This window comes from Dasypus novemcinctus, chromosome 3 (assembly GCF_030445035.2).
Source record: "Dasypus novemcinctus isolate mDasNov1 chromosome 3, mDasNov1.1.hap2, whole genome shotgun sequence".
Lineage (NCBI taxonomy): Eukaryota > Metazoa > Chordata > Mammalia > Cingulata > Dasypodidae > Dasypus > Dasypus novemcinctus.
The window spans coordinates 146,360,249-146,388,120 of record NC_080675.1 but is presented as its reverse complement, the minus strand read 5'-3'; the positions used below and the strand labels follow the sequence as shown (position 1 = coordinate 146,388,120).

The following is a 27,872-nucleotide window of genomic DNA, read 5'->3' as shown; positions in this document are numbered from 1 at the left end:
GAAATGCAAACCTTTTGACTCTATAGCCTAAGCACTTTCATACAATAATAGATACACACATATTTGAATGTGTTTTATACCAGAAAACCCCTGTCCAAAGCATATATGGGTTTTGGCAAGTTATCAAATTTCTCAGAGCTTCAGTTTTATCATCTCTAAGAAAGAACTATTAATAACAATTATAATAACTTACCCATGGCTATTTAAGAATTAAACTTCTGCATAAGCCAAAGAGATTTAGTATAACAAGGTTACATTTTCACAAGATTGTTTCACTTTGTATGTTTATGCCAGGACTGGGAAAGCCCTGGAATCCTCCTGTGAAGGCTGAGGTCCCCTGTGCTGTGTAGTAGTAGAGAAACTGTGCAAAGGGCCAGATCATGAGGACGCTGAACGCCACAGCAAGGAGTGTGGGTTTTCTTCCAGGGATGACTCCCTGCTTCCTAACTGCAGGCTGTGCAGGTTGGGGACGCCTGCGTGCCCATCAGCAGTCTCGGCTCCATCCCATGGCTGGCGTCTTTCTAGGCTGGGATGGACTTCTACACAGCCTTGTCTAACAGACGTTCACTACTGCACACCTCACCTTTCCAACGAGGCATCCTGGCAACTGCAGCTTATGGAGAGAGGGCTTCTCTAAGGGGCTCCTGGAATCCTCCAGAACCCACATTTTATCATTTTTGAGCTATAATAACAATGGTTTGCTAAAGAATGAATGTGCCCCAAGATGGCATTTTAAAGGGAAACTTTCCTGGTTGCTGCTATGGAAAGAGGTGAAAACTGAAGGGATCTATGTGCTATAACCAAAGCAGAAATCAGGCTCTTTCTGCAGCCAGGACTGTTTTGCCTCCCCATTCCACCCTGACCCTCTTTCAGTTTGTGTTAATAGTATAAGGCTTTTTGGGAAGGAATCAAACTCTGGGAAGCAGTGCAGTTGCCAGTAGGGACAGGGCTCCTGTACTGGGAAGTCCCTGGGCTGTTGGATGCCTGACTCAGCCACAAACTATATAAGATGTCTTGGACAAACTGCTGTGTGCCTCAGTTTTTCCATCTGTAAAAGGAAGATCGTAATGAAATCTATTAGGATTGTTTGGGGAAGGGTTGAGATGATCAGATAATGTGCTTAGCAGAGCCACCATTTGAGAAACAAAGTTCTTCCTTTTTATTTCAGCAAATACGATCCTCAAATATCTTCATCTTACCCAACTTTAAGACAGCTCTTTTTCCTGCTGGCAAAAATTCCCTGAAGTGGAGGGAATTACATAGGAAAAAGTAATGCATATGACTGACTTAAAATTTGAGGTTAAAGTGAAGACACAAGAATGGTGTGCTGCCTTAGCACTCTTTGGATGCTTAGCAGAGGACATTTTAAATATGTTTGTTTAGGCAATTCAAAAGCAAACCAGGAGGAAAAGAGAGAGGAAGAGAAAAGTTCTTTCCTCAACCACAAACCAAACACGATACAACATCCCCCAATTCCTACCAGGGGATTCTAATTAAGGGAATAAAAACCTGACCTTGTTTACAAAAGGTGGCCCCATCTAAAGGTCAATAGGTCAAACTGGGCTGAGCTTGACCTTTGACTCTCTGGCAGGCTCAGAAAGAAAGGAAACTGACCTCAACAGGCAGTTGTCAATAGTCTCTGTTGCTCAAGGGAAACAATAGGACTGTGAGAATTAGGAAAAGCACAAAGAAATAGGTTTCTTGCTCTCCATCAGGGCTGTCCGAAGGTAAGTGAGCAATTTTGTCTTTGACACCTCCCACCTCCCTTCCAGCACCTACTTGTGTCAAATCTCAGTCTCTTCCCTCAGTGTTTCTAATTTCTCTCCTTTATCACTCAACCAAATTGAAGTTCATCTGGAACAGATTACGTCCACAAATTCACTGTCACACTGGGCCCATGTGTCATGCTGCTGGTGAGAACAGCATTTTATTACTGGCCAATGCCTTAGGTCAAAGGAATGAATCCCTAATGCTGGGCATCCGCTGCTGGCAGATGGACCTACCCGAAGGGATAAGGTGACCAGAAGGCTGAGTGATGGCAGTTTACTAAGAGGGGGCTCCCCCATCATGAAGTAGTGGGGCTAAAGGGGTGGCTGGTAGGCAGGAGGGACAATACTCTCCCATACTCTTCCTCAACCCCCATCCCCCAATCCTCCAGTTCAGCACTCAGACGATGTAAAAACCGTAGGTTTCTATAAAATGAAATGAATTAGAGCCACAAAAAGACATGGAAGGACATTAACTGCATGTTGCTAAGGGAAAGGAGCCAGTCTGAAAAGGTGATATGCTGCGTGATTCCAATTATACGTTATTTTGGAGAAGGCAAAACTACAGAAATGGCAAAAAGATCAGTGGTTTCCAGCGGTTCTGAAGAGATGAAGCAAAGGGGAATTTTAGGGCAAACTCTTCCTCTTCGTGACAACGTAATGGTGGATACATGACATAATACATTTGTGAAAACCCCTAGAACTCTACAACCCAAAGAATGAACCCTAATGTGACCATGGACTTTAGTTTATAATAATGTATCAGTATTGCCTCATCGATTACAACAAATGTGCCATGCTAATGCAAGATGTTAATAATAGGAGAAATTGTGATGGGGGACAAAACATAGGAACTCTCTGTACTTTCTGCTCAATTTTTCTATAAACCTAAAACTGCTCTAAAAAATAAAGTCTATTAATTTAAAACAAAAACAAAAGATTAAAATCCCCACAGGCAGCTCAAATAAACACAAGTATAAGACAAGCCCCTTAACACTCTGTCACCCCAACCCTTCTGATTTGGTAACTATGAAGCTTAGTCTCCACTGCAGGGCACAAGGGGGAGAGCCCAGTCCTGGTTCCTTCTGGCCCCCCTCTCTCCTGCCCTGCGGACCTCCAACGAGGAGCTCAGGGAGGCACCAGGCCCGAGGAGCCCATCAGGGATTTATAAAGGCAGAAAATGAGGCCCCAAATGAGCAGAGGATGCGGTGGGTATCTGAGGAAGGCAAAGGTGGGTGTGGGAAAAGAGCAGGGGCCTCCAGGACCCTCCAGTCAAGCCGGAGCAGATCCCCACTGAGAACCAAAGCCATGGAGGGGTCGCCCAAGCTCCAGGCTCTGAAGGTGCCTATTATTCTTCATGTCCTGATCCTGTTGGCTGAGCTTTGGTGTTTTTATTTATTCTGTTGGTGTAGCCTGCCTTAGTAACAAATTCTTGTTCATTTTGTTCCTCTCTGGACTGATCTTACTGTTGGGAAGGAAGAGGGGCAGGGGGAGCCCCCAGCATGGCCTGAGAATGCCTTCTCTTCAATTACCTTCCTGACCACTGAGAACTCATTTTAACTGGCTATGCTTTTCCTAGGACATTTTTTTCTTTGAACTCCCAGACTTCCCTGCATTGCGAGTTGCCATAATATGAACCAGATTTTTTTTTCTCCCTCTTGTTTGCTTAAAAGGCGTTAACTATAAATTAGAGTATCTTAAAGAGGGAGGTGCCACATGCAGGGCCTCGGTCTGCTGAGCCCCGGAGCCCCACAGCTGCGAGAGGGGCCAGGCTGCCTCTTTCTCTGGCAACCAAGCTCCAGGACCCGCCCGGGATGAGCCCAGCCTCCCTCTCCAAGCTATCCATTTACATCAATGTACAGAACCTGCCTTGTTTGACTTAAGCATTAAGTTTTAGTTTTCTTGGTTTTTTTTTTTTTTTTTTTTTGGCTTTCCTAGAGGAGCAAGAAAGGGAAGAGGGGAAGAGTGGTTTTAAACGTTCCTTTCTTCTGAGTTGTTGAGTTGTTTCTATGCTGTTCTTGAAAGAGCATTTACTCACTGTGGGCCCAAGGTTCATTTGCAACAAGTATCCCACATGCCTGTGCCTGGAAGAGAGGCCTAGAGTAGCTCCAGCTGGGTTTGCCAGCAGGCACCTGGGATGGTCATTATTCAAGAAGGGCGAGCACCAGCAGGCATTTTTTCAACATACCTATACATTAGATTCCCATCCTAGAATCTTTACAACTGTCTGAACGCTCATCCCTCCTTGTCTGAATACTGAGAGACAAAGCTTCCAGCAAGGTAGACAACTATTGTTGTAGTTGAGTTCAGCTTTGCTTTGTTTTGTTTTCTTTTCTTTTTCAGTACACCCAAGTTCACAGCAGTTCCTCAATGTCAAAACTAGGGATCATTCGCTAAGTACCAATTGCTTGCCGAGTATATACTAGACAATTTCATGTCAGCTAATATCATCGAGTTCTGATCCGATGCATTGCTCACTCACGGTGGGTGACACCTTTGTGCTCCAGGGCCTTCCATCCACTGAGGCCTCCAAGAACCACGGAGATGATGAATCAGTGCCTCAAGCCCATTCCAGACAGAAAAATACTTGTGACTTGTGAGAACTAGGTGCTTGAGAAACAGAGTAGTTCTGAATTCCAGAAGGGCTCACCCAAAGCTGGGGTCTGAACACAGGGTGTGGCTGGAAGCCAGGCTGTAGAAAACAGGCACACGAGCACACAGGCAGTTGCTTGCCACTAGAGGCCCACCCAGCTCAGGGTGGAGATGTCAGGGGTGGGAACAGAAACCCATTTCCACATGGGAAACTGGGAGCAGGGAGACCAGGCCACAGAGTGTCCCTAGCAACATGGAACAGCTGCGGGAGAAAAAAAAAATCATGGTGTGAGGTGTGATGAGTCTAGGCAGAGAAAGGAGCTGAGATGGGATCCCCAGGCCAGCGCCACACTCCAGAGGCCTAGAGGGATGGCCCAGAGCTGGGAACCTCATGGGAATGTGGCAAGTCTATGAGCATCCGCGGTACCCCTGAGGGCCAAGGGGAGCTGAGCTAGCGAGGTGGGGGAGGGAAGATGGAGTCCACAACCCGCAATGGTGGCAGAGAAAAAAGACCAAGACTGACACCATCTTGGACACATGGGAATAGCTGCAGCGAGGACAGAGCAGATGCCCGAAGGCCAAGCAATGTGAACTGCAGCTCACCCATCAGCAAGCTCAGCAGGGAAGACACCGGGCGACTAAACCCAATTCCTCCTACATCCATCCAGTCACGATAATACAATCATAATATGGTGACGGAATCTCCTCTGAGTTTGCCTGCTGTGTTGGCCCGGCCGGGACCAGGGATGTGAGGGAGAATGAGCAGGAGGCAAAGGGATTTCTACGTAATCAACGAATTGTCTACAGCCAGTCCCCAGTTTTCATCACCTCTCCTTTGACCAATCCATTCACCCAGCCATGCCTGAAAGCCACCTCGATTTAACTTTTCACCACCTTGTTTCAAGAATTTGTCGGTTTCTACCAGGCTTTTAACAACAGACAACCGTTAAACTGGTCAATGTACGAGCGCCACCTAGGTGCGAATGGCGGCAACTGCACCCAAGGCAGGCAACCCTTGTCGTAGATCACTGCTCTTTCCTCTCTTTCTAGAAGTCCCTGCAGAGTAAGGAGGAAGGACGGCATCCAGGTGCTCATTATATGGCTCCATTCTAGGCATTACATCTAGAAAATCATGCAAATATGTTTTTTTCTTTTGAAGAATGTATGAATAGTTAGGCCGGAAAAGGAAGGTAATAAATTTAATTTCTGCTAACTTAACATATACAGTGAAATCACCAAATGCCCCAGATTGTTAAGGCAGTTAGATTTGGGATAAGGATAGACTGTTTCCCAGTGTCTGCCACTAAATTCCTGATTAAACGTGGGCAAATGGTATTTCTCCAAGCCTCAGTCTTTCCCACATTCTCAATGAAAGTGTTGGATAATACTATATGAGCCACTCTTTGAAGGCCTGTGTCTAGGATATAACACAATATTTTCCCATGAAGACCTTTAACGGCTGCTATTTTGTTTCAAACTGACAGATGAAACAACAAATAAAGAGTAAATTATCTGGTGAAAGCACATCATGGTGTTTGTAACTAGCCGAGCTACTATATGGGTATGACAGTGGTTGAAAGTACAAGTCTAAGGTTATGTGTATTACTAGAAGGAAAGCAAAGAAGTATAACATGGGACTGTATAACATAGTGAAATAACATGTGAAATACGAATATGAGTAATATTGTATACATAAGACTTTTTACAAAATATAAATACAAATAAACTAGAGAGACAGAAACAATGGCAGCTATGTATAGCAAGGGAAGTGTCAAGAGGTTAAGAGGTGGTGAGTTTTTTGGTCTGTTTTTTGTTTTTATTATTATTGGAATAATGAATGTGCTCTAATAATGACTGAAGTGATAAATGCACAACCATGTGATTACAGCAAATACTGATTGTACACTTTGGATGGATTTATGCTTTATTAATATGTATCAATATGTATCAATAAAATTGGGCTGTTAAAAAAAGAGTAAATCGTCTTGAGACCCTTTGAAGGTGACTAAGGCAGACACTGCAAGTGCATGCACATTATCCACCCACCCCCTTTTTCTAATGAATGGAATCTTGGCTTTTTTTGCATTGGCCATGTCCTCATAAAATCAGACCCAAGTCTGGCTAATGGGATGTAAGCAGAAAACAACTAGGTGAAGCTTCTGAGAAAGCTTTTGTTTTCTAAGGAAAAGGCACAGATGCTGCTGTCAAGTATCTTGTATCCTTACCCCTTCTTCCTGCCTGGAACATGAACTCAATGGAGTTAGAATAGCCAGGTTGTGCTCATAAGAATATATAGTCACATGCTAAAGAGAGTAGAAAAAGACACTAGAAGGAGTATGAGTCCTCAGTGAGCATCTTCATTAGCCTACAGTTGCTTCTTCAGGAGTCCCATGAGCGTTCAATGACAGTGAGAGAGAACAAAAATCTTCATTTGGTTAAACCACTATTGACGGATTTCTGTTGAAGCAGAAAGTCATCCCTAACTGATATAGCAAATCAGATCTTCTAATTCATTTTTTTATTCAACAAATATTAGTGGACTGGCTATGTGATAGTAACTGTGCCAGACACTAAAAGACAATCCAACTTCAAGGCACTTGGGGTTCAATGATGGGATAAGTGTTATGGCTATGTTAACTCATTAAAAGGCATCAGAGGGAAACGGACTTTGGCCCAGTGGTTAGGGTGTCCATCTACCATATGGGAGGTCCGCGGTTCAAACCTCGGGCCTCCTTGACCCGTGTGGAGCTGGCCATGTGCAGCGCTGATGCGCGCAAGGAGTGCCGTGCCACGCAAGGGTGTCCCCCGCGTGGGGGAGCCCCACGCGCAAGGAGTGCGCCCGTGAGGAAAACCGCCCAGCGTGAAAAGAAAGAGCAGCCTGCCCAGGAATGGCGCCGCCCACACTTCCCGTGCCGCTGACGACAACAGAAGCCGACAAAGAAACAAGACGCAGCAAATAGAAACCAAGAACAGACAACCAGGGGAGGGGGGGAAATTAAATAAATAAATAAATCTTTAAAAAAAAAAAAGGCATCAGAAGGAGGAGAGGTGGTCAGAGAAGTCTCTCCAAAGATGACTCCTTATCTGGGTATTTTAGAGAGACTGGGAATTGGTCTGAAAAAGGAAAAAGAGGGCTATAACAGACTTGTTGTTGGCCAACCCTTTCTCCATACTGACAGTGAAATGGTTTTCATTCTAACGTCCTTCTCTCCTGCCTTCCATGTCTTAAGTAAATTCCTTTGGCAGCAATTGGTTTAGGGATGGGCAAGAGACTCGGTTTTGATTAATGAGATGGGAGGCAAATTTTGCAGTGAGGGGGTTTGGAAGAGTTTTCCTCTCTTTTAAAATAGGAGATGCACAAGAAAGAGTTGACTCTTCCTTCTGCTGGACGTCACGTCTTCAAGAGATGCCTAGACCAGTGGCAGACATCCTGAAAACTGGAGGGAAGTGAGTCTGAGGGGGCTACAAAGAGTTCACAGAGTGGAAAGATGAAGGGAACTTGTGATCTTCATGGCACTACTGAATTACTGTGTTAAGCAACCCTGGAACCAACAAACCCCTGGATTTCTGTTATGAGTTAATAAATCATGTCAGTGTGTTTAAGCCTTTTAAGTGGAGCAGGGCAAGGAGAGAGGAGTTGAAGATGATATTCATTTTTCTGGCCTGGATGACTAGTTACATGTTATTTGGGGAGATACAGGAGAAATATTGTATGTAAGTGGTGTTATTTTCTTTTGTAGGAGTTGGGGAGAATGATGAAAATGCATTCGATTTTAATTATTGTGGTTTGAGATCCCTGTTGGGCATCTAGGTGGACATATACAGTATCCATTTGCTAAGGAGGGTAAAATATGTACAGATTTCCATGAGAGGGTACAGCAAAATTAATTCTGTGCTTAATGTTTTAAGGTACAAGGAATGTACAATATCATAAAGAGCCCAAGCACTGTCATGGGTAACATTTGAAGATTTTTCTGAGACTTCAACCATGAAGCTAAATCATCACCTTTTCCAGTTACCCACCACAATGATCCCAACCAGTCCTTTTAACTCCAGACTTGAATATCCAACTGCCTACATGATGATTGCCATTTAGAAATAATTAGGAGGGTGGTCTGAAAAAATATGGAACCTTTTGTTAATCAGGTTGATGTTGACCAGAACACAGACTCTGAGGATGCTTCTGTAAATGGGATCCATCTCCATTACATGGAGATGAGTGAACAGAACCTATGACACCAGTAGTTCCCAATGAACAGCACTGTTTTCAATGGTGATCTCCTGGATGACTGCATAATAGATGGCTTTGCTCATCTGAGTAAGTACTTTGTGCCGAACATCGTGGATCAAAGAGGAGTAAGACAAGGTCGATTCCTAGTTCTGGGAACCCATGAGGAGGTGGACATGTAAACCAAAAGGGGCAATAAAGAATTTCTTGGGCCATGATGGAAACCTTGGTAGAGGAGCAGTCTACCCTGGGGACAAAGAATGACAGCAACACAGAGGAGATGACACCTAGGCTGAGCCTTGCCAGTTGTTTGCCAGGTATATAAGGCAACAAAGGCATGCCAGAGAGAAGTAGGGACAAAGCCCGGAAACATGAAATAAAGGTATGACCTATTCAGAGAGCTATACATAGTTTGGGAGGCCTGGGATCTGTGCTTTGAGACTGGAGAGGGAGGCAGGGGCTAGTTTACAGCGCCCAGTGAACGCCACACTAAGGAGTTTGGACTTTAACCTGTGGAAAAAATGGGGTGGTGGTGGTGTGGGGGGGGGGGGAGACACAGAAGCAGGGGAGTAATTTAATTTAATTTTAGAATAATCCCTCTGGCAACAAGTGAATGCCCAAGTGAAAGAGAATAAGAAAAAAAGCAGAAAGAACCGTTAGGAGACCAGTGCAATGGTACAAGGAATAAATGACTGAGGACCGGAAGTGAAGCAATGGCTTGGAGAGGGTAAGAAGAGGCAGACAAAAGACACTTCAGGATGTGGATTGGTTAGAACTTGGTCAGTACAGGATGTGGGAAAGTGAGAATGAGGAAGTCATCCAACTGGCGTGGCTTGGGTGATTAGTTAAATGGAGGTGTTATTTGCCAAAATCAAGAAAATCAGCAAGGCAGGAAGGAGTTTGATTTGAAGGTATTGAGCCTGAGATGCTGTATTAATAGTCAATTAGTATATGACTCTGGAGCTCAGGAGAGAGACCCGGGCTACAAAGGACACACTGATTCTCCTGGTAAATTTTAGTCTTTTGACTGAGCGTTAAATTTATAAATAATTAGAAGAGATTAAGAATGTCACCTGTGGCCACAGAAGAGATGGTATCAGTGCAGGACACTTTAGACTGATTCAATGCTCAGGTTCTCCATTTAAATCTTTAGAACTCCTAATTCACAATATCTTAGACCTGGAAAGAGATCTTCAAGGTCATCTTGTCTGAACTTGCATTCAATTCAAACATCCCCTCTCTAATGCCAGCTTATCAGCTTGTCCAGACTTTGCCTGAATATCTCTCTACTTGTCTGCCTGTCCACCATCCTTCCATCACACAATTTCTAATTACATCATTTTCAATAAAGGGCTCATTGCCACATGAAATAGGCCATTCTACTGTTGGAGACCTCTATTTTTTTATGTTGGCAAAAGGTGTATTATCTCAGCAAGTCCCACATCAGCCTTGGATAATCATAGGATAGACAGATTTTCAACTGAGAAATAGTGCCTGTTCTTCAAGCAACCCACACACTTTTTGCAGTTGTCTAGGATTTGCCTGAAAACTTTTCTTCTAACAACTAAAATAGAAGCTTTAAAGAGCATTTGTTATGTGGCTCAAATTTTTGAAATTAGAATTGCCTGTTGTGCTTTAATTCCATGCAGGGCTTAACAATTTAATTAGTATTTGTTGTAGAAGGGAATGGAATAGGATACAGCTTTGCACTTGTATTGTTCTTTTGTCATTTTGTAATTTCACCATCCCTCCTCTATTGATTAGGTGGCACTCTATTGTAGAGTGTTCCCTTTTTCCCTATTATACTTATCTTTTATACTCAAAAAGTACAGTGCATGGAATTAAAAAAACAAAAACAAAAAGTAATCTGCAATGCTGTGGTTCTCCAAATGCCCAGTAGGGGGACTGGAAGTCACAATGGAGAGTTGGTGTGTTTGTGTGCATTCGCCTTTGAAGTGAACCGAACGTGCATTTTCAAAGTACTGTTTCAGTGCTAAGCTTCTTTTTTGCCAAAAAAAAAGTTATCCCTCCACACCCCAAATTACAGATATAATATGTCTTTCAAACAATGTCAGGAGACATGCTCACATATACAAGGAGAGGAATGTATGTTTTTCCTAACTGTAAGTAGATTCCCAGCTGATCAGAGCAAAGAGGCTTGCAGGCCAAGGACAGCTTCACCCTTTGGACATGGATGGTATTTATGAGCAGCCAGAGTAGCCCAGGGAGGCCAGGCCAGGAAGGGGGAAGTGCGTGACATAGTCAGAGCCCAGTAAAAAGAAATGCTTTGAATGCAGAATGGAAAATAGGGCAATTCTTTCATCATTTTCCCGTCCAACTTCTATTTTGAAAGATTTCAAATTTCAAGAAAAGTTGCAAGAATAGTTCAAGGAAAATCTACCTACTCCTCACCTAGATTCAATTAATATTTTGCCAAACATACTTGCTTTACTCTCTCCGCTCCTCTCTCACTGCCCTCCTCTCTCTCCAAACCCACCCCCTTCCCACAGATTCTATATATTCATCAATTCTATCAATGTTTCTTAAGTACCTCCTAAGCTCGGTCATTCTGTCCTCAAGGGCTCACTGTCTACCAGGAATGTTAGATGTATAAAGAAATAAACACTCTACAATGTTATAAAAACAAGAAGAATGTCAAGTTCAAAGCCTTTGGAGCGCTAGGAACACAGAATCAGGGAATGCTTCACAAAGAGGTGACCTATTAGGTACACAAAGGAAGAAAATGATTTCTGGGTGGAGGAAGCAGCAAGTGGACACAGCACTCCGTCCAAGGGCTGAAAAGAGTTTTGTTTGTCTTGTTTTTAATCTTCTGCCTTCTTTGCCTCCCTTTAGAGGACAACAATAGTTAACATTTGCTGAATGCTCACTGAGTCATGCTGGGCATTGTGCTAAGGATGGTATGTGCATCTTTTCATGTGATCCTCACAACCTTGGAGGTCAGTATCTTTATCACGCCTGATTTACAGATGTGGAAAATGGGGCTCAGAAAAGATGCTAAACAAAGGAGACCCCAGCTTGCAAGGGACACAGTGGAGACCCTGAGCCCAAAGTCGTAATGGCCACTGTGCCCTACCCTATCAGTTCAGGAGGGCTGAACTGGAAAAAAAAAAAAAAAAAAAAGATTTGTAACTAAGTTTGAGCAGCAATTTACTTGTTTACTGTGCATGTCCATACACAGTTGCTCCCAAGTGCTAGATGTTTTGCTATTGAGGAGCAAATACCCTTCTTTTTTTTTTAAGATTTATTTATTTTTTAAAATTTCTCTTCCATTCCTCCCCACCCCCACCCCAGCGGTCTGTTCTCTGTGTCTATTTGCTGCATGTTCTTTTTTTTTTTTTTGTCCACTTCTGTTGTTGTCAGTGGCATGGGAATCTGTGTTTCTTTTCATTGTATCATCTTGTTGTGTCAGCTCTCCATGTGTGCGGTGCCATTCTTGGGCAGGCTGCACTTTCTTTCGCTCTGGGCGGCTCTACTTACGGGGCGCACTCCTTGCGCGTGGGGCTCCCCTACACAGGGGACACCCCTGCGTGGCAGGGCACTCCTTGCGCGCATCAGCACTGTGCATGGGCTTGAACCGTGCACCTCCCACATGGTAGACGGACGCCCTATCCACTGGGCCAAGTCTGCTTCCCCAAACACCCTTCTGATTCACTTTTACCCCAGTTCTTGCCACTAACACTCCATTTCTCTTATTTTAATTTGTGAGCTATTTGTTCTGTTACCAGCTCTTAAACAACAGTAATTAACACTAGTTTCTTTAGGGAGCTACTTTTAAGGAGGAGCTCCTTGTGCTTTCATCAATTATAACAAATGTACCACACCAATGCAAGGTGCTAATAATAGGATGATATGAGGGAACCCTGTATTTTATGCATTTTCTGTAAATCCACTATTTCTCCAGTTAAAAAAATAAGAAGCTCCTGTAATTTCAGTCTTTAACACTAGATGTCAGTATGATCCAGTTCTATAAAACCTCCTTTAATTGTCCTTCAAAAGGTCTCAAGGAAAAAGTCATTACCAAGCTCACTTGACATATTGCTACATATTCTGTAACAGCTGGAACATAGCAGAGAGAGAGAGGTGTTCATTTTTAAAATATTGGATCGCCTCTAGCCTCACTATGAGAGGATAAAAATTTACCACTCCCAAATCCTTCTTTTCCCCTAGTGAGAAGTAACAGCAAAATCACAAGTGCCACTGAAACAACAGGTTTTGTACTCTATATTACTTTACAGCATGTTTTAAACTTCACACTAGAGTACTTTTCATGATTGTAACCTCTGCCATTCTGTTCCTAAAAGTGATTAATGATTCTTTTTTTAATCAAGCTAAAAACTTATTATAAATATGAAGTCTTCCTAAGACTCCTAAACACGGGTGGCATTTCCAAGTAAAAAAGAGAGGTTTCTGAGTGTGTTAGCCCCAAGCAAAAAGCAAGTTTGTCTTTTCCTAACTTTGTATGCTGGTATGTTTTATTTCTCTTTCAAAATATATGTTCTGGTATTAATGAATGAATAGACATACAGACTAATGGAACAGAATAGAAAAGTCCAGAAGTACATACATACATACTACATATTTACATACATCTATGTATAAAAAGGGAGCCCAAAAATTGTGGGAAAATGATGGACTTATAATAAAAATATAACAGAATAGCCATCTGAAGAAAAGTAAAAATGAATCCATACCTCATAGCATACACTAGGCTAAATTCCAAATGGATTAAAGTAAAACAGTAAAATTATAGAAACATAAATTACCGAAAGAAAACATTAGAGAATTTTTTAGTAACCTTGAAGAATGTAAGGTCTTTTTATAACACAAAATCCAGAATAATAAAACAGAAAATTGCAAAATACGCCACTTAAAATTTTAAAACTTCTGCATGGCAATAAACAAACACACCCCATGAGCAAAAACATAAACCAAAAAATTATCTGTTAAACATACACACACACACACACACACAAACACACAGAAAAACCCTGCAATCTAGATCACAAAGTATCTCTTTAATGTATAAACAGCTCCTACAACTTAAGGAAAAGACGAACAACCTAATAGAAAGATGTGTGAAAGATATAAAGGATCACACAAAAAGAAACAAAAATGGTCATGGGGTCAGGACGGCACCCTGCAGGGTTGGGCCTAGGTGAGGCAGGTGAGGCACTTGGATGCAAAACTGAAGGAGACCCTGAGAACAAGTACCTCCTTACATTTTGTACCAAGGTGCCTTACTCACCTCACTCTAGTTCCAACCCTGGTTGGTTCTGGAACATAGGAAAAAATACTCATCCGCCCTTAAATAAGATAAATACAAATTAAAACTACAAGAGATACCACTTTTCACTTACCAGATTGGCAAAAATCCAAATACTGTTTCAATCACTCCGGAGAGCAACTTGCCACAGTCTATTAAAATCATAAACACATACATACTATTGATTCACTTTTAAGAGTTTATCCTACAAACACTTGCTAACATGTAAAATGACCCTTTTAGAAGCGTATTTATTGCAGCATTGCTGGTAATGGTAAAATACTGGATATGACCTAAAGGTACATCATGGTTAAAGAGAACATGGTTAATTTACGGAGTGGAATACATGCAACTGTAAAATGAATGGCGAAGGTCTTTAGGCACTGATGTGGAAAGTTCTCTAAGGTAGGTTGATAAGAAAAACAAGGAACAGAGGGCAGTTTGTATAATATGCTCCCATACGTATCAAAAAGAAGGGAAAACAATATACATAGGAATCGGCGTGGAGATGTATGAAAATATCTGCCTTAAAAGAACTATCAAATGGTGGTTATTTCCTGTTGGGACATGGAAGGGCGGGTGGGGGCTCATGTCTTTTGATGTTTGAGTCATGTGAATGTATTATCTACTGAAAAATATCAAATAAAGAATTTTGTTTTCATTTGGTACTTTCCCCCTCAACTACCCATCTCTACCTACAAAAGCTCAATACCTCAAAATGCTTTTTTGAAAGGTTTTTCTATCAGCACTAGCTGTGCTACTTACTACAGATTTAACCTAGTAGCAGGAATTTTAAATGAGATGCTCCAAACTTGGTATTAGGATGATGGACTTTCCCTTCACATCTTCCCTCAGGCTCTACTTGAGTCATCATCAGGCTAAGCAGTGAACATTTTTATAAAAATTTTAAAAAGTCTGATGTTACATTGATATTCCTGGTAAATAATATGAGCTGATTCTGCAAGAATGTGCATGGAGACCAGAGGAAGCGAGGGCTACTGCTCCCCTTGGCCTTATTAGTCTGAACAGAGCCTGCACGGCATTTCCATAAGCAGCGCCAGTCTTCTGCCTCCCTAAAATTTTATTGGGAGTCTTGTGGAGCAGTATCTGTAGAGCTGACCCTGTGCACGAGGAGCGGTGTATTACCTCAGAGCGCCTGCACTACAGACAAATCATCCTCAGTCCTTCCGGTTGGTGCTCGGCTGCTCTGAGCACCTTCCTAGGTGTAGATGGATGGGGCAGGGCAGGGACTGACTGCGCGGGTGAGGGGCGGGGGGCGGGCTGTTTCTCTAGCTCCTAGTTCTGCTGAAGCTTCCCTTCAGGTCTCAGCTCCAAATCACCGTCACCACCCCCTGACAATTCAGATGGAAGTATGACTACAGGAAACACTTCTTTAAGATTCCTTTGGGGACCTGCTACCTATTCCTTTAGGAATCCATTCCCTAAGCCTGTCTCTCTCCTGAGCATAGGAAGGGCAGGTTGGAAGCCATGGACATCCTACCCCCACTTTATCCAGGCTGCCCCTTTTATCTATTTTAACACTGGAGATCCTCGTTGCCCCCAAAGCCTGGTCTTGACCCATTACATCAACCAGTTTCCAGGAGAATCTTTCTGGGCCTAGGGAATGGAGGGCTTTCCACTGTCAAGGGCAGCATGTATTTAGCACGCCAAGACTAGAAACTTGACCTACATTTTTTCCAATTCCCGGGAACTGCAGGATAAGTAGTATTGCCACTTGTTACCTCGACCCCTGCCCCCTCACTTCCTAACGTGTGCCCATCACTATTATTCACTATTTGAGGGTCCTGTTCACTTCGTATTAATGCTTATCAAAATTTGTAATTATTTTGCTTGCTAATTTTTCCTCATTAGTACTTTCTCTACTAGATTTTAAGCTCAATGCAGGTAGGAACTATGCTAATTGTTTCCACTGTTATATCCCCAAGGCATAGCCCAGTGAATGAAAGTGAGTAGTCAAGATTCCTGGTTGAACTAGGTAATTATTATTAGGTTGTTAATAATTATCTAGATATGTATTAAGAAAGCTAAGCAGAGTTTTAATATTATTAAGCAGTCTCAATGATTGAAAATGAGGAAAACTGTAGATATTAGAAAAGAAGTGCATATTATATTATAAAGCATATTTTATCAGATTTATGTTAGGTTAAGATTTTAGGAGGTCCTAAGAACACAGGTAGGGCTTATTTCAATTCTTAGTTAATCCTATTCTTGATAACTTTGAGGAAAGGAGATTTCACAACCAGTTGCCAATTTATTCTTTTATTTGTTCATTTATACATTTTTAAAAACTTTTTTAAAAGTAATTTTAATGTGCTAAGCATTGAGGATACAAGTATATATGCATTCTTTCTCCTTTAGGAACTCAGACACATGTCAAAATAACTATAAGTAATATAATAAGCACTTTAATAGTTACAAATCAAAAGAACTTTTAGAACACAGTTTGCTTGGGATTGGAAGAAGAGAGGGAGCCCACAAATTCAGAATGAGAAAGTGTCACATACACTTGGAATTAAAGCAAATCAAAAGCTCTCCACCCTATTTCAAGGCTGAATCATGCAATTGTGTGGCAAAGAGGGGGAATTTTTTACCCATTGCCCTTATTCTCTTGGTTTCATTCAAGTGACAACATAAATCTAGGTAAAGTCCACAAAATAATGTGGGTAACCAAAAGAAAAAACAAACAAACAGTAACTTAGGGAAATAGGGAGAGAAATGAGCAAGGTCTACTTGTTTGGTTCAAGGAAGAACTACAGCTTATTTATAAAGGAGCATCACAGAAATCTGGCACCTGAACACACACACAAACTCACATATTCACATTCTCACACACTCACACAATATACGCACACTTACACTAACACACATGCACATATTCTTAGAGTCGGGGCGATACATTGGTTCAGAGCTGATCTCTGAACATTTGGAAACAGTTACCTTGCTTTAATTTACTGAATAAATATGACACTGTCAGCCAGTATGTCCCGCTGGAAGTGGAGGGTGTCCCAGCTGGGGTGGAGATGTCAAAGCTCAGGCTTGGTGGAGGGTGTGAGCGCAGGAAGCGCCCGGAAGGGAAGAAGGGAAAGGTGATGAATGACCGGGATGTGCAAAATGTGAGGGTGAAGTGCGGTGGGCAGAAGGGGGTGCTGTTCCCCCTCAACAGACAGTACCACGCTCTGGATCGCTTAGGTTCTTCCATCTTTGGCTCTGAAGGGGCTTCAAAACTTTCAAGTGAGCAAAAGAAAAAAGATGAGGGAGAAAGGGCATGTGCCAAGAATTCTCCTGGACCTTTAAGATCTTGGGTTCTGGGGATAAGGCCAAAGGCCCCATCTTCTCATTTTAGCTGAACTCATCTGCCCATCCCAAGCCAAAAATTAGAAAACTCTGTGCTAGATTCAAGGCTTAATTTCAGTTGCTAAAATCCAACAGATTGAGTCACCAAGAAAGTACCTTAATTCATTTAAACATCGATTAACCACTTACTTAAAAAGTAGACATTTTGCTAAAAGCTAAAATGCCTGGAATTGCTCCCACTGCCCTTGGTGGGCTGTAGAAATAATTAAAACAAAGTATAGGGGAGCGGATGTAGCTCAGTAGTTGAGCGCCTGCCTCACATGTACAAGGTCCTAGGTTTAATCCCCAGTACCTCCTAAAAAACAAACAAACAACAACTAAACAAAGTATCAACCTCAGAATAGAAACAGTGCCCAAAGGAGCCAGGGAAGGCTTAGCTGGAGGCAGTGACTTTTGCCTGGAGTCCACCAGGTGGACCAGGCAAGGAACAGCACCCCAGGCTGCCAGAATAGCATGCACATGTGCGCAGAGGCACAGACCGGCAGGCTTGATGGGTCAGGAAAAATATGTTCTAGCATGGAGGGTGCCCAGGGAGGCATGGCAAGAAACAGATGATAAAGGCCCTCGACTTAGCAGCTCGGACCTTATTTCACAGATAGGGAGTCACGGCTGAATTTTCAGCAAAAGGGAAGCATATCCTGATTTGTATTTTGGAAAGACAATCTTTGACTTGGAAAAAGGCTGTGAAGAAAATAAAAATCAGAAGAGAGGAGAGACTTAAAGCACATGGGGGTTTCTTTCTAGCACATATAACTTCTAGTTCTGTCCCGATTAACTGATCAACCTGAAAAGCTGTGTTAAAAGTAAACTCCTATGTAATGCCTAGGATGTACCAGGCACATGTGCCAACAGTCAATCTTCACAATAGTCCCCTGTAAAATGGGGATTAATAACTCCTAATTGTTTGGGTTATTACAGAGATAAATGAATAAAATCATATGCATGTACAGCACACAGCACAGAAATGGTTCCTTGCTAACTTGCATCTGCTCAAACACTTTCCTCCCTGGTGGTTTTGCATCGGACTATTTTTTGCAGAGCACCTACTCAAGACCTTTTCCTTCACCGACAAAGACTTTGGGGGAATGGGAGGAGCTAGGGGGACTCTGACTCTTTCAGAATCACAGTCTGGAAGCCTGAGGATTCTGCAAGGCTGATCTCCAGGAAATTTTGTTTTGTTTTTTCCCTAGAGCTTTACCCAAGCGACTGTGTTCTTTCCTATTATACCTTCAAAGCAATTTCATCTAGTTTTATTAAGTCCTGAGCAAAAAATAGTACACATACATCAGATTATGAAATTTGGAATTTTTAAAACAGAGTTTAAAGTTGAGACCAAGTAAAAGTCACAGCAGTGTTAATTTGATGCTTATTGATAGAAATTATGATTGTGCTCAAATAGGCATAAATGCTATTTCATTCCCATAAATGACGATAATGACTGAAAGTGTCCCAGAGGCCTTTCTGAAATCTACACAGACGTTCCTATTTGATATCTAAAGGGAAGGGGTTGGGGTGAAGAAAGCAGACTCTCCATAGGCTTCAGATACATTCTCCTGCTTTAGAGAAGCTGGGATCACTGGTCCTCTCCACGCAAGGCCTAGCTGTGTCCTGAGCCGAAAGCCAACATTCTGGATCCTTCAGGCCCCAACAAGACAGGGAGTGTCACCTGCCACTGAGGGACTGGAGAAGCCCCTGTCGTCTCCAATCCCACAGCCCTCAACAACCCAGGCTCTGGGTGTTTGCATCCTTCCTGCTCTACTGCCAAACCTGGATCTAAAATGCAAAAGGTAAACACAGGGGGCGCTCTCCTGGGTGTTTCCTGGGTGGGCCTGTGGCCGCGGTGTGGACAGGGGTCTCCTCTCTCAGCTCCTCTTTGTGTGCTTATCTTGGATTCTTATTTAATGCTTGTCACCTCTCATTTAACTTTTGCTGCAGGCCTAGGTTTCCATTTCAACTTTATGTGGCCAGGAGAGGCTTTCTGGAACTATTTCAGATGCAGGCACACACATCATAGAGAGAACTGTCTGCAAGTGACAGCTCTCTCAGCCACAAGTCAAGGAGGCAGGGATATCAATTTGAATTCTGGGCTTCCAAACAACATATTTAGAAAAAGATGCTTTACCCTTTGAAAGCTGCAAAGTAAACAGAACTTCAGCCTGGAAAACAAATGCACTGCTGATTATTTAAACTGAAGTTCTAAAGAGGACAGGCTATTCAGTGGTTGAAATAACTTCAATTAGGAAACTGCAGGCAAATACAGAGAGAACAAATACAAAGCAAAATCAAAGTAAACCACTGTAACATCAAATTCCTATTAATATACTCACATGCCGGGGGGAATATTTCCTCAGCCTTTTAGCCATTATCATCTGCAAACACTGGTATTGCTTCGCATTTTGAATGGCTTTCATCAATTAGTGAAAGTCCAAACCCACTTCCTTATGTTTTCTGTTTTTCTTACCCATCATCAGCATAGAGATACTTGATGCAGCACTAAGAAAACATTCTTCCCCAGTGAAGACAGCTCATTTAATCTTCCTTCCAAACCATACCACCATTCTATATCTACATTTGTGTTTTTTGTTAACTATGTTTTAATCAAAGTAGGCCAGGGGCAGCGGCACCTGGGAGGCCCTGCCCCAGACCTACAAATCAGAATCTGTAGTTTACAAGATGACTGGGTGAGTCACACCACTGTTTGAGAACACTGCTTCCAAAGATAAGGTCGAGAATCTACTACACTTTTTCTTTTTTTAAAAAAGATGTATTTATTTCTTTTTCTTTACTTATTTCCCCCTTCCCTAGATGGTTCTCTCGTCTGTCTGCTCATTGTTTGTTCACCTTCTCCAGGAGGCACCAGGAACCGAACCCAGGATCTCTCATGAGAGGGGAATGAGCCACATTCGCTCCTCGCAGGTTGAAGTGTCTGCGTAGGGGTGGCATCTAGCTCATTGCAGCAGGGGCAGTGTCTGCTCATCATTTTTTAGTAGGCACTGGGACCAAACCTGGGACCTCGTATGTGGTAGGCGGGTACCCAACTGGTTGAGCCACATCTGCTTCCCTCTACTATACTTTTTATTTTTTAAACATTTATTTTATTTATTTATTCTCCCCCCACCCCCCACCCATTGTTTGCGCTCTCTGTCTGCTCTCTGTCCATTTGCTGTGTGCTCTCTGTGTCTGCTCGTTTTCTTTTAGGAGGCACTGGGAACTGAACCTGGGACCTCCCACGTGGGAGAGATGCATTCACTCTCTTGAGCCACCTCTGCTCCTTTACTATACTTTTAAAAAAGTATTTTAAAACAAATACTTTTGCAGAGAAAACTCAACTATAACAGGACACACATGGGTATAAGCAGTGATGCTAACGAATGCCAGCATGCTTACTGGGTCCATCCAGACCCTGAAACAGGGGTGTTAAGTGTATTAGCTCATGACTATTTACGACAACGCAGGAGGTAAGTCTTGTCCTCTGCATGGAATTACAGAAGTTTAAATAATCTGCTCAAGAGCAAATGGCTAGAAAGTGAAAGAGGTAGGATTTGAACCCAGACAGTCTGACTTCAGAAGGCATATTTTTCACCATTACACTATACCACTTCCTGACAGTCTGCACCTGCATTTGGGAACTAAAACAACTGATTTGGGACCCAAAAGAAAAAGTTATGTTGCTTTAGGGTCGATCATTTTAGCGTAGAGGCAAGCGTTTGAATTGTGGAGACCATAAAGCCGTACTTGAACTCCCTCGCGTGTCATCTGGCACAGAGGTTAGAGAGGGAGTGCGTGAAATCCAGTGGTTTTCCCAAAAGGAGTGGAAAATTGGAGTCTACTTCCAGTGCACTTCCCATTACTCCCCACTGCCTCTTCTTTCTGACATCCTAATCCACGCAGGGTTTTGCTTTTCAAAAGATACCTCATGTGCATCAGATATCAAATGACAACTTCTTTCTTTCTTAATTTTCATTCATAATCTGAGAATACTCATCCTGCTTTGACGAGTTATTTTCATATCCCATTTGAAACCTCATTTTAAAAGGTAGGGGGAGGGAGTGGCACTTATAAATCACTCCTTAATAGTCCTAATATTATATCTATAGCAATTTACAGTCTAACAGGAACTTTCAGATGTTATAGCCAAAAAACTCTTTCTTTGATGAAAACCAGTCTTCCCATCTATTGAGGATTAATTAAGATAGAACCTTAGTCTGGGCTCCAAAGAATCGTTTACCTGCTAAAGTCTTAGTTCTACCAGTGTATTTATAGAAGAAAGGAGGGTGGAAATCCAGTGGCTATGGAATTTGTGCTGTTTCATCTATGGCATCTATTTTTAACCAAACGGTCTCTTCTGTCAAAGTTTAGCATCCGACAAGGATTCCTATAGACACTGCCTCAGCTTTCCTCTCAAGCCCAGAATGTTTGTAGAATGCAGGGCGGGAGTTCCTGGAATAGACTTCAGAAGCTCAAGGAGGTTGAAAACTCTTCTTGTTTAAAGTACAACTTCTGCTATAAAAGGCACTAAACAACTCTCTATTGGAAGCCTGCCCCATCTGGTGGGAGGCAAGATAAAATACTCCACTCCCTTAAATGTCACCCTCGTGACACCAACCGTTTTTTGACTGAACTAGCAGTGCCCCTTTCATAACCTCCACTTCAGAGGCAAGGAAGGAGCTCCCGGTCTAAGGAGGAAAGAGCACCGTGCCCATTTTGAAGCATGCAGTGTAAACATAAATCACTGAACAATTGAAATGCCAGCACAAGATGTGGCTATTCCCAAAGATCAAAAACACAGGCAGCGTGGGAGTGAGGAAGGGGGAAATGGGAGTAATTGCGTAATGGGTACAGCGTTTCTGTTTTGGGTGATGAAAAAAATATTTGTTGGTGACGGTTACACAACAAGTTATGAATATAATTAAAGCCATTGAATTGTACACTAAAATGTTTAAAACGGCAAATTTTGCTATACATACTTTACCACAATAAAATTTAAAAATTAAAATGGAAGGGGAGATGAGGAAGGTAAAGCATGGAAAGGAAGAGCCAGTAGGCAGATTATCACAGTGGTCTACATGTAAAAGGATAATTTTTTTAAAAAGGTAAAATCATGACTATTACGCAAATATCATAGAAAACTTTAACTCATTCATTAACAGGGAACCATTAAGTTATTACAACTGGTTCAAAGGACAATTCAAAGAACCAAATATATATGTGTAAGAAAGGAACGCTGAAATAAATTTCAAGTAGATACAAAACACAAAACAAAACCACAGTCAGGTCCAACCAAGCCTCCGCCTTAGTTAGACGGCTCCTCCTAGAGGTGGAGGAGTGCCCACATGGGATGGGGCATGGGCAGCCCACTCCCTGATGGACAATCAAGTCAGCAGACACAGATCAAACACCCCAAGAATTCACTCGGATACCCCAGGCCTGGGCCCTTACCTTGCACTGCCCGGACACACAGATGGCCGTGCCGTTCTGGTCGCAGGGAGTGCCATCAATGACCTTTTCGGCTTGCCGAACATAGAAGCGGTAGCCCATTGCCTGGCAGTTCAGCTCACACTTCCGATTGCCCTTTACTAGGGAGGAAAAAAAAAAAGATGAGATATAGAAATATCATTTTACACCACAGAATCATCGGCAGACTTTTGTCTGAGATAAAATATGTAACATAAAATAAACCATTTTAAAGTATACAATTCAGTGGTTTTTAGTATATTAACAATGTGATGCAAGCATCACCACCAACTCCAGAATATTTCCATCACCCTTAAAAGAAAGCCTACACCTATTAGCAGTCACTCCTAATTCCCCCCTCCCTGCAGCCCCTGCCAACCTCCATCTTCTGTCTCTATGGTTTTGCCTATTCTGGACATCTCATGATGAGCACAAATTTTTTTCAATTGCAGGAACATTATTAGATCTCCCATACCTAATGGGAGAGGAAAAAGATTGTATCTTTCAAACATGTTTTACTGTAGTAACATATGTACAACTCAAAATTTCCCATTGGAACCACTTTCAAGTTTACAATTCAGTAGTATTAATTACTTTCACAATATCGTGTACCCACACCAATATTCATTTTACCCCAACTTTTTCATCTCAAAAAACTCTGCACCCATTAGGTAATAACTTCCCCTCCCCTCTCTACCCCTGGTCCCTGGTAACCAATAATCTTCTATTGTCTCTAGAAATTTGCTTCTTCTAGGTATTTCATATAAGTGAGATCATATAATAAGGAGTGTGTACTTTGGTCATCCAGCATATAGTACGTATTTGATGCTGAATGACTACCATAAAGGAATTCTTTAAATCTTTCACTATCCAAATAACTGATTCCACTTTCAGACACCCTTCCATGCTTTGCCAAGGTCATAATTATATTTTATATATCAGCAATCACAGTAAGCACACAACCTTCATGTTCTGCTTTTTTTTAAAACTTAAAATCTATGCAGTTATATCGTTTTTAAGCTGTTTTAAATGGCTGCAGTTTCCTGTAATAATTCCTTCATTATGTGATATCAAGCGGTTTCTCCAGCAACTCTGGTTGAAGTTCCAAGTTCAAAGTCCCAATCAAGGTATAAAGCATCTTTCAATAGCTGATGAACCTTGCCTACCTTGACAGTCTAATTTCCTACTGTTCTTCCTTAAATCCATATTCTATATCCAACTAAGTACTTACTATCTCCAACCATTGTTGAACTGTTCCTTCTGCTTTTTCTCACTTGGCTAGCACCTGTTTTGACTCTTTAAGTTTCAGTTCTTAGGTCACCACCTCTAAGAAGCCCTCCATGGAACTGGATGCTACTTATACGTCCAGTCCACTGCAGGGTGACTTGGTTTCCTCTATTATAGGGTTAGCTGTGCTTTATTGAAGTGTGGTCCTCTAGGGACCACAGGAACATGTCTGTTTTAGTCATTTCTGTATCCTCAGCAAATGATACAGAGTTTAGTACATAGTAAATACTCAACAAATCCTGAGTAATAAAGGAATAAAGTAATAAACGGAAAAAATGAATACTATTTTTTCTGCCTCCCTCCCCTGATGTATTCCCATACCTCAGAGTCTTTTTTCTATTTTCATTAATTCACACATAGCCTGGCACATAGAAAATGCTCAATAAATGCTAAATTAATAATTGTTACACAAACATCTTGCAAGCAATTTAGTTGCCTCCAAAATAGAATAAGAAAAATTTTAGGCAAGATATATTTTCAAATCCAGAGGCGACAGACAAGCTAAATACACTCTGATTTTTAAAAATCTGTTTTTGGAGACAAGACTAATGCTATGCTTAGCCATAGAAAGCATGTTTCAGGGTCGTGTCTTTGTATGAAAATTTGATTACCAGATTGGGGAATACTGACTTTTTTCTCACAACACATATTTTCTCCAGTGTTTCTGCCTGACATCATGGCAATGAACTTCCTTCTATTCCAAAGCCATAGAAAATGTTAACAGGAAATAACATGGAGCCTCTGGGACCACAAGGCTCAGGGAAGATAGACCTGTCTATGTACTCGCAACTCTCTCTTAGAAGAGACCGGGTTTCTTATCCCAGATGACCAAAAGAAATGATGTGATCTTGGAAAAATCAAAGAATACCAAAGATGGAAGCATTTTGGGGAATGATCTAAAACCAAACCATTATATACAGATTAAAAATACCTAAGAATGGAAGTGACAAGTTAGAGACAAAACTCTTCTCTACAAGTTGCTTTCTTACTTCATCTATCAAGACCAGGATCCCTCTCTTCCCAGGTCCAGACTTTGTGAGGCGAAACTAGTAATTACCCAGGTGCACTGCATTTTAATAAATAAAAGATTCTGTGGAAGGCAGCCTCACCAGGGGCAGAGGATTTAGGTTCTCACTTCTCTTGGGTTCCTCCCAATTACCTCTGTCCATTGGGACGCAGTCATTTCCTTCTCAATGTTTGCAACCATAACTGCATTAGCACATTCTAAGAACAAATAAATATGGCTAAATATGATACAATTATGGCAGAATCTCCCAACTGTGACATGTAAATAACCCAGAGGAATGGCCTCAAGTCTGGGCACCTCCCACCAGCAACCTAAACCAACCCCGGGTGTGGCCTTCTGCTGATGTGGTTTAGACACATTCCTGCCTTCTCGGATTTGCAACGAGAAAAAGGGGGAATCAGAGGAGAGACACTGAAACCTGAGGCCAGAAATTTCCTCGAATCCTACTGCCCTTGCAATACTCAGCCTAGCGCTTCTTGTAAAAGTACATAGGGGGAAGAAGATATGGCTCAACTGATAGAGCGTCCATCTACCATAGGCAGGGTCCAGGGTTCGATCCCCAGGGCCTCCTGACCCATGTGGTGAGCTGGCCCATGTGCAGTGAAGGAGAGCCACCCTGCGGGGGGGAAAAAAGCGCAGTCCACCCAGGAGTGGCGCTGCACACACGGAGAGCTGATGCAGCAAGATGATGTAACAAAAAAAAGAGACGCAGATTCCCAGTGCCACTGGATAGTGCAAGTGGATGCAGAAGAACACACAGGGAATGAACAGAGAGCAGACAACAGGGGGAAGTGGAGAGAAATTAATAAAATAAATCTTAAAAAAAAAAAAGTATATAGGCACTTCTCCAGACTCTGCATATATTCCTCAAACCCTTTAAAATTCTACATAAGAATATATTTGAAGAACTTCAGATTAGGATTTTTCATAGACGGTCATTTCCTCCCTTCCCCCCCACCCCAATTAAAATAATAGTTATCAGGAAGCAGACTTGGCCCAGTGGTTAGGCCATCTGTCTACCACATGACCCACGTGGAGCTGGCCCACGTGCAGTGCTGATGTGAGCAAGGAGTGCCCTGCCACACAGGGGTGTCCCCCGCATAGGGGAGCCCCAAGTGCAAGGAGTGCGCCCCGTAAGGAGAGTCGCCCAGTGTGAAAGAAAGTGCAGCCTGCCCAGGAATGGTGCCGCACACACGGAGAGCTGACACACAAAATGAGGCAACAAAAAGAAACAGATTCCCGTGCCACTGACACAACAACAGAACCAGACAAAGAAGACGACGCAGCAAAATAGACACATAGAACAGACAACCCGGGCGAGGGGTTGGGGGGGCAAGGGGAGATAAATTTAAAAAAAAAGAGAGAGAGAGAGATTATCATTAAAAAAAAAAAACAACAGTTATGATGCCAGGAGTCTCTTTGCTAAGCAGAACTTAATGTTTTTGTCAGTACAGAGGAAGAGGGAGATATACGATTAGTCACTAACTGGGGAAACAACGTAAAAGCCTTTTATTTTTCTCCCTCTCTGTTCTCATCTGCCTTCACAAAAGGCAACACCTCTACCCTCCATGTGCTAAGGCAGTGGGAGTCAGCGTGGATCCCAGACCAGCAGCGCCACTTCACCTGGGAACTTACTGAAAATGCATTTTCTTAGGCCTTACCACAGTCCTACCGATTAAGAGAGTCTGGGGATGAGACACAGCAACCTGTATTATAACAAGTCCTCCAAATGATTCTGGTGCAAGCTCAAGTTTAAGAACCAGTGCTGTAAGGAAAATCAAGCAGTGAACAGACTTGGCAGCTCATGCTTCTTATCTCGAATCAGTCAAAGGTGTTCAAATCCTACCGCTAAATTAAAAAGATAACATAACCCCCAAAAATAAGCACTGTGGTGCTTAGTTGAATTTAGGATAATGTCATGTATCTGGAGCTCTGATATTAGAAAAGCCCTCTGATCATGAAAAAATGCCGATGAATACACAAGAAAATTTAGGATACACAGAATAAAACAGTAATGGCTAAAGGGTTTACCCTCAAATTCAGATGAAGATGGCAGATTTAAATCACTCACTGAGCTCTGTTCCCTTGGAAAACCTACTGATGTAATAGTAAAGAGGTGGGTTTTTTGTTTGTTGTTGTTGTGTTTTTTTGTGAGTGCAAAAACCCGAAAGGACAAAGATGGTAAGAAAGGAGTAAACAGTCACAAAATTTCAGAGGCTGGAAAGTGGAAGGACCAGTGGTGATGACTTAGCAGACCCAAGAAAACGGATCCTACACAGAAATAGAAGCAATGAAACTACCTATTATTGCATGATATCCAAAAAATAACTTGGGAAATAAGATAGAAAGCAACCTATGAACATAAAATTGATTGTTAGAGTGTTAAAGAAGTTTCATGTTCTGGATTGGTGGGGTAAGGAGCTCTGAGGATCTATTCCTGTTCCCATCCCCCAGTGCTGCGGTAGACTTGAAACCAACAGCCTGGCAAGTACGGCAGCCGGGGAGACTAGGGCCTAGGAGCCACCGGAGGGGGCAGAACAGGTTTGGAGCCCCTCAAAAGCCCCGTTTGTAGAGAACCGTCACTATTTTACCTACCTGACAGTTCTCAGGAAACTCCCACTCACAGGGTTTATCTTTATTTGACCTGACTCAAAACTCACTCAGCATAAACAGTCTTTTTCCTGGGGCGTTTGTCAAAAAAATAAGCCAGGGTAATTGTTTAACATTACAGTTGCCTCTGGCAGCAGTAACAAGGTAAACAAGAAGTTGACCCAAAATATGTGAAAAGGAAAAGCTGGAGAATATCTATCAGGAGCTTTCAAAATTTCTGACATATTCCAAGGGATCTAGAAAGTTCAT

At 42.2% G+C, this 27,872-nt stretch overlaps 1 protein-coding gene across 2 annotated transcripts in view; it reads right to left on the bottom strand.

Moving 5' to 3' along the window:
• The window catches only part of THSD4 (thrombospondin type 1 domain containing 4), a 634,788-nt gene that overhangs the window by 327,725 nt on the left and 279,191 nt on the right, over nucleotides 1-27,872 (bottom strand). For both annotated transcript variants that reach the window (XM_058294432.2, XM_004451032.4), the window contains exon 7: nucleotides 22,685-22,821. In XM_058294432.2, the coding sequence (XP_058150415.1) occupies nucleotides 22,685-22,821 (137 nt within the window). The remainder of the gene's footprint in view (nucleotides 1-22,684; nucleotides 22,822-27,872) is intronic.